Below are 12,510 nucleotides of genomic sequence, written 5' to 3' on the forward strand. Positions count from 1 at the left end.
AACATTATAGTTAATAATCTCTCTTAATAAAAACAAAACATTAAATATTGATGTGATTTCAATCTAAACAGATCTTGATAATTAAACACCCGATTGATGCATTTGAAATTATTTCCAAGGTTAATAATTGAATTTTACATTAAATTCAAATCTAAAATAGTATAAAAATAAATTAGACATCACCTCTTTGATCTATAATTTTCTTTCTAAAGAGGTGAATTTTTATGTTAAAACTAACTTTTTTTAATATACCTATCTATGCATCTGATCCTCTTTATATATGGACTATATATTAAAAAAGTAAAAAGTAACATGTAAAACAAAACAAAATGAATTAATTTTATCTATTTTATATCAATTAATTAAATTCAAAGCAAATACTATATATAATTAAATTCAATTACAATAAAAAATCGATTCCAACAACAACTATTCTTATGCTATTATATATTCTAATTCCTTAGCGTATCGTATAAAGTATATATTATTATTATTATTATTATTATTATTATTACCTTAAGTGATATATATGTGTACATGTTGGGTCATGATCAATAATTAGTGTAGAATATACAGAGCTATGCATGCAGGCATCTCCCAAAAGGAACCCTATCAAAACCTTTTTATAATTAATTAAAAAGAAGGAAAAATAACCGCATGTGTGAGTCATTCAAGTGAGTGAGTTGTGTTGATCGAGTTAGACTCAAATCCATAGATTAGAAAACGTATTTAAAGAGGAGAAGTAAATAAACGCTTGCACATCCGGCCGGGAATATGCCGCCCGCGTATCGTTTTAATTAAGAAATAAAATACTGAAAATCAAGCAGCAGCAGCTTCTCAGGTAGCCAAATTTAGAATATGGGCGCCGACAGGCAATGCATGCGTGCCAATTAGACAATTATGAACCTAGACCTTAAATAGTAGAGAGATTCTTTCAAGATTAACGTAATCAAGCCCACATACACACACGGACACAGTCATAGTCATAGCTAGTCCCACACACTTCAGCCCAATCCTGCCAGTTATATATATAATTGTCTTCACAATATCGACATCTTTGTGTCGCCATTCCTCTCCCTTAATCTGATTACATACAGCACTGTATCACCACATCTTAATTTACACCATCTTCTTCCTTAAGTTTCTGTTTAATTTCTACTGAAATCATTCTCTTCACACACACATATATAGCATCAAAAGATTGGTTTCAAGAAAGCATGTACTAAAAGGCGAGGAGAGAATCAAGAAAAGTATATAGCAGTACTGCTTGTCAAGGAAAAATATGGCTAACACTGGCCCGGTGAGGTTCGAGAGGGTAGCTGCAGCTTTCAACGAGGCATCTCGGGTTATTAGGCTTTACGAGAGTGGTGGGAGCGAGCACTTCTCTCCCGACAACAGTTCTGCTGATCTTGTCAATTCTTTTATTGAAACAGAATATAGGAATCAATTTGGAGGTATTGGAGGAGATCAAAATAACAAGGGTCATCGAGATCGTCTTGAAGACTCATCGGATTGCTCTTATTCTGAAAACAAAGAAAGGTTAGAGAATTTGCTGAATATCATAGATGACGTGAGAGAAAAGATTTGCAAAGAGATAGGGTTCATAGGAGAAAGATCATCCTTTAAGCATAGATTGATGTCTCGTTTACGTGACCGCGGCTTTGATGCTGGTGAGTGCATTTTCCCTATCTAGTATACACAAACAAACAAATATATGTTTTTCCTTCTCGATCTGTCTTTCTATTAATTCGTTTTTTCTCTTACCTCTTATTTCTGCTAAAGCTATTTTGTGCTGTTGCAAAGAGAAAAGACATCAAATTGATGTTATCTTACTTGTTTTTTCTCGTATCAAAACTATATAAAAAAACCCTGCAATACCAAAAAAAAGATGCCTTAATTTGCTTAGATAACTTGTTTTCTCTCATATCATACATACGATTTTTTTATTTTTTTTTATGAACATACGAATTATTTGAATATGTATGTAAATACAATTTTGCTCCAATGTCGGATGCCGACACTTATCTTGAATTGGCAATTTCATTTATTAACCATTTTGACCAATCAAAATTAAAATGTAGTAGCAATGTTACTTATTTGTCATCTAATTCTGTTCGCAATCGATCTGTCCTTGTAAAGGTCTTTGCAAATCACGGTGGGAGAAATTTGGGAGGCATCCAGCAGGAGATTATGAGTATGTGGATGTGATTGTTAGTGGAAATCGCTACATTGTTGAGGTGTTTTTTGCAGGAGAGTTCGAAATTGCTCGTCCTACCAGTCGTTACGCTGAATTGCTCGATGTTTTTCCCCGAGTGTACGTTGGGACGCCTGAGGATGTTAAGCAGATTGTGAGATTAATGTGCAATGCAATGAGAGAATCCATGAAAGCCGTGGGAATGCACGTGCCACCTTGGAGGAGAAATGGGTACTTGCAAGCAAAGTGGTTTGGTCATTACAAGCGGACAACATTAAATGAAGTGTCAACTAGAACGTCGGGATCGAAGTCTGATCACGAGGGCACTCCTGCAAAACGAGCTACTGCGTTTGAGACTTTGCCAGTCAGAGTTTATTACTGCAGAGATGATATCGCAAGTAATGGTGGACTGGGAGTTAGCCATTTAACTGCTGCATTCAGAAGCAATGGCATAGACAGGTGATCAACTGATCATGATCGTTGCTAATTTAATTTCCAGAAGATTGCTTTGGTAGCTACCACTAGCTAGCCAAAGGCCAAGGCCAAGGCCACGGGTAAATTAAGCACTGTGTATAAGGAAATAATAGCATTTGTTTCTTTGGGTTATACTTTTGATGATTTAGTTTTGTAACTACCTCCCATTTGGGAATCTTAAAGGGAGGAATTTTGCTTCGAAAGCGATAAAGACAAGGGAAGGCACTTAAGTTTGGCGTTCTGCTAGTATTAAAAACATCCAAATTGAGGTTTGGCATAAATCTCCACAGATATCTCCATCTTCTTGAAAGCACACTGGTAACTGCTGCTGCTTCAACTGTCTATAATGATAATATGAACAAGAATTTCATTTGGAAAATATGCACATAAAACAACTGAGCTTCACACCCCATATGAAATTAACATGGTTTATATCCTCAAACAGTGCAGGACGTGTCAGAAACAAAATCCCAGATGAAATTGAAATAAAAGGCACTTCCTTTCTCAGTTAGGGTTTGTTTGGCAGTGTAGCTGTGGTTGCTTTTCAAATAGCTTTTCGTATCAAAATGCATGCCAATGATATTTTTTTATTTTTTAAAAATTATTTTTGACATCAGCACATCAAAATAATTTGAAAACACTAAAAACATATTAATTTCAAGTTAATAAAAAAATAAAAAATTTTCAAATTTTGTCAAAAACGCTTTTAAAACGTGAAGAAAAATCAGAATTTAAAAACCCATAAAAAATTAAAGCAGCTTTAGTTAATAAAACAAATAATTAAACCACAAAATCACAATAAACAATCAAATTTCTATTTAACCATTATAAGAAGAATGAATAAACACCCATAGTCCTCCTCTCTTTTTTTAAAAATACCCCCTTTCCCAAACTTACTCCACTTCCTTCTCTTTTATACTCGGTATAAACCATCTATCATGTTAAGTAAACAACTTCTCCCCCCCTCCCTTCCCTGATGAACCAATCGACAACAATCTCGTGCCGACTCTAGCATAAAAAAACAACCCCCACTTTCCTAAAGCTCCCTTTACTGGTTCTACTCCCTCTGCTTCCCTGCAAACAGAAAGAGGAAGGGAAGAGTAAAAGAGGGATAGGGGTTTCATTTTTCAAGAGCAGCCCCCTCTGCTCTGAATAAAAAGAAGGAAAAGGCAAAAAAAAAAAAAAAAAGAGAGGTGATTCTAGACGGCTCAACACCTAATTTGAGATTGAGAAAAAAAAAAAAAGACTTGTAAACAAAAGTGGGAAAAACAGTGTTGTGTGAGTGGGTATACAGTGTTTTTCCCACACCAATTGGTTTTTTTCTGTAATGTAATGCTGCAATTATAACTGTTATGGAAGTGAAAATTAAGCAGCAGGTTAGAAAGGCAAACATCTATGGCTCTTGTCTATCGCTTGACTCTTTCTTTCTTCGATCAGTCCTTTTTCCTAACCCTCGGGAGCTAGGAGTCCAGGCAAAGCAGTTGGGCGGTATAGGCACGGGCAGGAGTTTCAGTTGACCGAGTGGATCCATAACCACCTATGGCAAAGACAGTGGCATACTTTCCAAGTCGAGAGCTAGCATCGGAGGCAAAGGTTGGGAAGGCGCAGGTACAAAACCATGGAGATTATTTTGCCAGCAAGGTTGGATTGAAAGAAAGCCATTTTTAATGTTGTCTTCAGAGAATTGATTGCCATGGTACCACAGCCTTCCACTAGGCAAAGGCAGAGGGCATTAGTAAAAGCTTGTCCGCGTGCTTTCGCTTATAGGAAAATACTTGCATTTTTTTTTTTTATCAACAAAGACGATTCAAACGACAGCTAAATAAGAAACAAGATGATGTTTTAAAATCTAAAATATATAATTAATATGTTAAAGTATTTTAATTTTTTTTTAATCTAAAAAAATCCTTGAATATATGTAAAAACAATCCCAATTAAAAAATTTAAAAATCATTTAATAATAAAATCAATATATTTATAAATAAAATATTAAATGACTTAAAACAATAAATAATTTCAAAGAACCTTAAATTTCAAGGACAAAAATATTTATTCTTGAATTTTAAGTTTGTTAATACTTTAAAATCTTTGCATATTTGTTTTTTTTAAAAAAAATTTGTGTGATTTACCTAGAAGGTTCAGAGGATATTTATACCCTCTGAACCTTGTCCTTTCCATGAAAAAGGAAAAGCTGGAAAATCTTATGCTTTCAGTAGCATTAATAAAAAACAAAAAAACTCTTATATATATTATTAATGAGACCGCACGTATGAGATCCTTTAAGAGATTTTATTCACACCTATAAGTATAAAGAAATCATTATCTTACTGTATACAATTATTTCAGATCAAGAGATATAATAATTTATCATATTTTTAATATTTATATTGTAAATAATCATCCAAAATCAAGCATAATGCCTTAGAATTGGTGATATTTAAATTCTTTGAGATTAACATATTTGTCAGGCTCATGTTACTTTGGACTTGACTAATTGCCAAGTCCAAACACCTTGGACTTGACCGTCCACCGAGTTCAGATACCTTAAGTCTAACATGTGTGCTAAACTCAAGTTATTTTAAACTTAGTTGTTCGTCAAATCCAGGCATCTTGGGTGCTAATATTTACCAAACCCATATTGTTTTGAATTTGGCTTATTGTCAAGTTCACGTATATTAGATTTGACTAATTATCAAGTATAAGTATATTAAGTTTGATATATTTATCAAACTCATATTATTTTGAATTTAACTAAATATCAAGCTAATATCTCTTAAACTTAATTAATTATCAAAATATTTTGAATTTAGTATATTTATCAAACTCACGTTATTATACACTTGATAATTACTATAAAATTTATATATCTTGGGTTTTACATATAACCCTATTACTGTGTACTTGACTGAACATCGAATCCAAACCAAGTACACGTTGCTTGGAATTAACTACCTGTCAATTGAATTTGATGTATTTATCAAACATTTTTAATTTTAAAAATATTTAAAATAAAAATCATAATAAAAAGTTTACTAGTCAAAGCCTATAAGGTAATGGGCCACCCAATTTCTTTTTGTTATACAAGTGTTGTGGTGAGGGATATGGCTTTCAAAGTGATTAGATTGGAGATGGGATTAGATAAAAAGAAGTTCAGAACAGACTATTAATATAAGATCCTTTGGCCTCTGATGCTCTCTCCTTGGTTCTGCTTTAAGATGCTCCTCTTTTCTTTTCTTCTGAAATGTGCAATGCAAGAAGGAAGAGAGAGAGAGAGAATGTAGTCACGGATAGGCGCAGACTGCTGGGAGATTCAAAGCAGAGAGCCTGGAAAGTGACGATTGATTGATTGATGTAAGAGAGGGGTCTCTTGATAAGGCTAAATCCTATGCCATTTCCCTCTGCTCTCCCGTCTAATCTAATCTAATATATCTCTGTCAAAGACAGACAGACAGACAATAATATGAATAGATTGTGAGAGGCTCGGTAAGCAGATCAGTCAATCGGAGATGGGAAAATCCACCTCACACAACAGCCGGCCAGTTAGCATCTCATTTGATATAGCTACAGCCGCTTTGGCAATTCAAGGAGAAGGCCATTTTTTGTGTGCCTCCCCTTGGTACATGTAGCTTACCCAAAAACATCCCAATACACTAAGACTTAAATGAATGAAAGCACCGTGACCGGAGAAGAAAAGATGTGAAAGCGGGGAGGTGTGTCTTCCCGGTGCTAGAGGCTGCTTTTTATGTCAAGTCTCTCGCTGGAAGAAACATCTGAGCCGCACATCTAAAGCTCCATGCGAAGCTTGTTGATGTCACTCCATGCTGTTGCCCTGCCCATTCAAAGATGGACCAGTTTTCCTTTTCCACTAAAAGGCCCATTAAAAAATAAAGTCATTTGGACCACCTCCTCTCGTAGCAAAACCCTCTTCGTCTTTCCAGATGGCTAATGAAATCTTCAAAGGCAAAGTAGCCACCGAAACCAATAATTGGATCAAATATCAGCAACCTCTCCTCCCCTCCTCTAGAGGGAAAAAGAGATAGCGAAAGGTAAGGAAAGAGTCAAGTTTTGAGCTCCCAAAAAGAGTTAACCTTCATATTTATTACGTAACCGCCCTCGCAATCCTTCTCCATTCACTGCTGGTAGACATAAATAACCCCAAACCGCGTTCAAAACCAAACCTTCAAAAGCCCATCATTCCCCTCTCTCTCTACATTTGTTTTAATAAAAATAATAAAAGGAGGCAGAGAGAGAGAGACGAGAGAATTTTATTTTCCTTTTCCTTTTCAATTAGCTAATTGTACAAGAAAAGAAAGGATAGGAGAAGGATTACTACTAGTAGTAGATCCGGCACCGGTTTGAAAGTTATAATGGAAGGAGTCGGGGCACGGCTGGGGAGGTCTTCCACTCGCTACGGGCCGGCCACGGTGTTCAGTGGGCCGGTGAGGAAGTGGAAGAAGAGATGGGTCCATGTCAACCCATCATCCAACCACAACAGCTTTCACTCTCATCACCATAACGCTACTACTAATGCTGCTGCTGCTTCTTCTTCAGCCGCTAATCATTCGAGCTCTTCTAACGGTAATAACGGCTCCCATCTATTGCTTTACAAGTGGACCGCTTTGTCTCAATCCAACGGTTCCTCATCTACTACTAACCACTTCAACGGTAATAATATTAATACTACTAACGAAATTGCTAATCTCTCCAATGGCGACGTCACCGAGGAGCCTCCCAGGCGTAAATTCAAATACATCCCGGTATTGTTTTTCGTTTTCTTTTCTTTGGTTCAATTGGATTAATTGTTTTTTTCTTTTTAGTATCTTGATTTTAAAGATTACATGGGATTTTGTGGAATTAGGTTGCCTGATTTAGATCTGGATCCTGGATGAACAGTGCCTTTTGTTTTCTCAGTAAAACCCTAGCCTAACAAATAGAGGAATTCTGGAGAAAATACTTAACGGGTTTTGTTAGATTGTCAGGATTTTACGAGGGCTTTTTGAATGTTTTTGTTTTTCTTGCTTGCATTGATGTTTATTTGAGAAAAGCGAACTAAAATAACAAGTGCCAATGGCGATTCAGGCTTGCACAAGGGACAGTTTGGGCTTGATACTGAAAAGGATTGCAACTCCAGTAGGATTTCAAAGCTATAATTCTCAGTCACCCTAGGACACTGTGGACTTGGTACCGAAAGACTGCCTCACTGGTAGTATTTGTAGATTGTGATGTAGACACTTTAACTTTCTGACATTCCTTTTCAAGTTTACTTTAATTTGCTTTTTGGCTACCTTCTAGAGTTTTCAGACATGTACTTGGGTATAGATTCCATCCTCATTCTATTGGCAATATAACAAATATTCCATTTCGTGGGTTTTCCCTGATCCCAAAAGGTTTTCCTAAGTTAATTACGAGGAAAATGACATTGTTGGATAGTGTCAATTACACTACAGGTAGTTACAGTTATAAAGCCTTTCAAGGATGCAATTGGTACAAGAAAACTTGCATGAGTTTTACACCTGTAAAGCACAATACGTTTGGTTATGTGGTAATCAGTGTAGTTATATCAGTCAATTACACAGAACATGGAATGATGTTCAGCTGAAATGAATGAGAGAACACAACTGTGTTTATGCTAATTGTCTATGGTTTTCGTTTTTCACTAGCTTATGCTTGGTTGACTAGCACAAACAAAAGGGTAAACTAGAGGTTCAGTGATGGTTCAAAGTAAGGTGTCGGTGGATGCACCCGTGGCTCAATTAGAACTTGGGTTGGTTCGAATTGCTAGCATATATGTCAATTAACTTTAGGATATTTTCCTTCAGTTCAAAGTGTTTGGTACCCATGCCCTTGTTAAAGTTAATTGGCAGTTTGCTGTCTTAGCTTGATTTATTTGAATGGTAGTGAGGGCAGAGCTATTGATTTAGCAATGCAAATACCTTTTTTTGGAAAATACAGTTATCATGCATCAAATCCTCTATAAATCTAATTATTCTCATGTTCCAAGCATGTTCAATGAGGCTTCAGAAATTGGATGCCCTTGTAGCAATCAATGAAAGGCTTTATTGGAGAGATTTTTAGAGCCTCTTTGCTTGTCCTTATTGAATACAATTGTTCCTTATCCTCAAGAATAAGAGAAAGTGAGAAACTAAAGCTTGTAAATGATGATATAGTGTGCCTACAATTGTTGTGGGTTCAGTGTGAAAGAAATGCTTTAGAATTACTAAATCACAAGGCAGTAGCAAAGTTTTGTGAGGCTGTCTGTATACTGGCTGCTCTCATTGCAATGCGAAGCTAATGACATCTACCCTTTGTTTTTTTGGTTGGTTCGCAACTCAATATTATAGCAAGCCAAGAGCCTGAAAGTTGTCTTGTTAGTTTAAGTTGAGTGCAGTAGATCATTATTGGAATGTCAAGATGTACACATGACATTTATATATCTTACATTGCGGGCTTTAAAATCTCTGGGTGCTTAGAGTGATGTCCTACATCACATGTCCAGGGTTACAAAACAATGCATCTAGTTATAAACAAGTTCTGTGGTCACCATTCATCTAGCTTTGGAAGACATGGTGCTTCATTGTGGCATGAAGATGGTACTGCCACACATTTTGAAACAGTTGCGTGGACAAAATTCTTGTATAGTTTTCCTTTTATTCTATTTGTCACACACTATTAAAATGTCAGTGTATTTAATGCACATAAGGAGAGTGGTTTTTAATTGTTTGGTGATTGGTTGAACTATGGGCCAAGCAGTAATTTTATTGAAGTTGCTGTTGATAGAGAGACATTGAAATGAAATTGTGATCGGAGAGCGCAAGATTTGGAGACTTTTTCCTGGTTCAATTTTTTCTTGATTGACTGAAAAAAAACACGAGAGGCTGTCTGGTACCTTCAAATGGTGGCAAGTCAGTGGTGATAGTCTTTTCTTAGTTCCTTGTGTAAACTTGACTATGCTGGTGTAATACTTGACTTAAAGCTAAATGAAATAGTATGGTAAAAGCTTTTCCAGGTAGGGGCTTTTTATAGAAGCCCCTAGATCTTCAAGTATGGGACCATGGATTTCCATTGTGTTATGGTGGAAGAGCTTTTGGAGATTGTGAACTGTGTAGGAAACAGACAGGATTGTGTACCTAAAGCATTACTTTGGGTTCTATTGTAAGAGCAAAACAAAAGAGTGTACAAAGTAAATTTTTGGGTTACACATTTTTGGTGTACCGGACAGTTTTTGCTAATGAAGATGAATCTTAAATTTCACCAGTCATTGATTTTAGTTATATTCCATGTGGTGGTGTTTTTTCAATAAATCTGGCAGTTGTTTTATCATGAATTATAATTGCTTTCAATTCTAAAACTGGAAATGATATAAATACAAAAATTAACAATGAGAATAACATAAAAAAACTTTTTCTGTAACGACAAATGATATAAATACTACCTTTGTTTTAGCTTTACTTGCGTCAATAGCAAATTTTTATGCATGCCTTGGTAAAAAAAGATTTGGTTAGGAGTATCAATACTGTCACATGAATCAATCTTGATCTTATAATAGGAATAAGAACAAGAGATCTTTCCCATTTGTTTGATTTTTTGGATGGTATGCTGTTGCTGGCGACATTCATAGAGATTTTTGCACTCTACATATCAAAAAGAGGAAAAGGAGTATGACGATAGATTAGTGGAGACCCATAGGGAAAGAGAACTCGGCACTGTTGAAGTGGCATACAGTGCCAACCATAAATTAGTATCGTGGGTCCAAATGAATTGTTTTAAAATTTAGGGATTGGTATTAAAATGGGTCATAAATTAGGATTTATTGGCACGCTTTGCGATGCTTCTGTGATGAGGCCAGATAAAGACACTAATTTGCATTTGCCTTGTTAACTAAGCTTATTGTCTGTTATTTGGCCTGTCTGACCATGCAGGTTGATTTGCTAGAGAAACAGAAAAAAGAGGCTGAAGAACAAGAGGCATCAGAAAAGTTTGATGATGAATCGAAACCAAGTGATACTGACCCTAATGCTGCAGAGCCAGTTTCCAAGAGTGACAGTGCCGATGAAAAACCTGACATCAATGATGTACCCATGGAAGAAAATCAGGTGAATGGTTAATGTATTTATATTCTTATTTACCATCCATATAGGGTGTCTTGTTTGAAAAGTCCATAAATTCTATATGGCCTAATTTGACACCCACAATTCACTTCTTAGCTTTCCAAAGGCAAGCATGCTCGGTATGCTGTTGCTCCACAATATACAGAAGTATTGTGTGAGGAATGTGATGGAATGTTCTCATTTGAAGTTCTTATCGCAAGTTTCCATCTAATTTTGGTTTGAACATACTTCAATCTCAGGATGGTAATCAGGTGGTACGACAAGACCTGAATGAAAGCACTTTGGATTTGAGTCTAGGCCTGCTCTCTTGATGGTGACTGATTCAAAAGACCTGTCCAGAGATGGGCAGTTGAAAAGAGTGAAATAGAATGGTGTTGATACATTGCGGAACCATTTCTCAAGATTATTGACATATAGGATTTTTACCAAATGGTGTACTTTGTTGCGAAATCGGAGACAATTTTCCCTATGATCTATTTGCCCGCCAGTTACTGAGGGAAAGGGTGTGAGTGGCAAATGCATTAACTTTTAGTTCATTTGAAGACCTGTACTGTGCTGATTGCATCTTGTAAGATGACGACATCTATTTTTTTAATCATTGAACAATTGATTTCCCCCCTTCTTTTTTTCTGGTTTTCTCGAAATGTCATTTGAGACTTGTGGTTTTGTATGCCCAAAGGTAAAACGATAGTTGATTGAATCTTCTGTTCCAAACATAATGTTAATGACTACTTTTTCTAAACTTGAAAGTGATGTTAGGATTGATCTATGAACCTGGTGGTTTCTGGTTTCTAGACCAACCACCATGGTAAAACTTGGATTGATGCAGGCAGGACTGATGTGCGCACAGGCGGTCTAAATTTAAGGAAAAGCTACTGGTGGATCTTTATTACATTTCCACTTCTATAGATCTCTTTCTTGTTATTGATGAATCAATGCATGAGCCAATGATACTAGGGGGGAAGAGTGAGAGTTCGGTGGTAAAGAGTTGAGTCTTGAGAGGTTTTTTCTATTAATTTTTTTCTCCTTTTAATTTCATGTATGTATTGAATTCAACGATTTTAATTAAAAAAACATGAAGGGAGCAGGAGATGATCTCAATCCGTTTTTATTATTGGCAAGGCATGTTAGATAGACGATGATAGCTGACTGAACCTATGCGACTCCAGGGACAACAAAAATTGAACGATTGAAGAGCAGTTTACGAAGTAAGATTTTACAGTTGCTCAAACTAATAAGAACTGCAAGTTATTCACTCAAAAGGAAATAAGCAACAGATAGCACTTGTGGTTATCATGGCTTTAAAAAGCACAACGAAATCTTCTTCCACTTACCAATTGCCGTATCCAAATCACAGCTAAACCATCCAAAGCCTTGCGAGAAGGCAGAGTGGCTTCCTTACAGGAGATTCAAAGTAATATTATTCCTTTGCAACCGCAGCTTCTGCCTCAGAAAGGTAATCATGCCTGGCGATGTAGAAGTGGTTATAAATCTTTAATGGCAATAGCTAAAATGATTCATTAATTAAAGAATTCAAGCTCTGCTTCCTGTATTTTTCTACTGATTTGGCACATGCTTGTTGCTCCCATAGAAAGATTTACAGCACAAGATTTGATCACAAAAGATATAGAAATGGAAGTGGGAAATTCAAGACGAGCCACAATTTTTCAATTACGAAACACAAGTGATGTGCATGGTGGTGGTATTATTCCTAGGAGATGAGGGGAGCTTGAA

At 36.0% G+C, this 12,510-nt stretch overlaps 2 protein-coding genes and 1 non-coding gene across 3 annotated transcripts; 2 read left to right on the forward strand and 1 right to left on the reverse strand.

Moving 5' to 3' along the window:
• Positions 1-1,044: 1,044 nt before the first annotated feature.
• LOC18097316 (uncharacterized) lies at positions 1,045-2,949 on the forward strand. Its single transcript, XM_006383764.3, has 2 exons — positions 1,045-1,670; positions 2,140-2,949. Exons 1-2 carry the CDS (start codon positions 1,283-1,285, stop codon positions 2,655-2,657), a joined length of 906 nt encoding a protein of 301 aa, XP_006383826.1. The 5' UTR covers positions 1,045-1,282; the 3' UTR covers positions 2,658-2,949.
• A 3,186-nt stretch (positions 2,950-6,135) lies between these two features.
• On the reverse strand, positions 6,136-6,238 carry LOC112327383 (small nucleolar RNA snoR109). Its single transcript, XR_002981601.1, has one exon. It is a non-coding gene; the product is annotated as a small nucleolar RNA snoR109 (small nucleolar RNA).
• Positions 6,239-6,600: 362 nt separating this feature from the next.
• On the forward strand, positions 6,601-11,402 carry LOC18097317 (uncharacterized). The gene is made up of 3 exons (XM_006383765.3): positions 6,601-7,425; positions 10,588-10,761; positions 11,016-11,402. The coding sequence occupies exons 1-3, from the start codon at positions 7,036-7,038 to the stop codon at positions 11,085-11,087; spliced, it is 636 nt and encodes a 211-aa protein (XP_006383827.1). The 5' UTR covers positions 6,601-7,035; the 3' UTR covers positions 11,088-11,402.
• Positions 11,403-12,510: the final 1,108 nt, after the last annotated feature.

The sequence above is a fragment of the Populus trichocarpa genome, chromosome 4, assembly GCF_000002775.5.
Source record: "Populus trichocarpa isolate Nisqually-1 chromosome 4, P.trichocarpa_v4.1, whole genome shotgun sequence".
NCBI lineage: Eukaryota > Viridiplantae > Streptophyta > Magnoliopsida > Malpighiales > Salicaceae > Populus > Populus trichocarpa.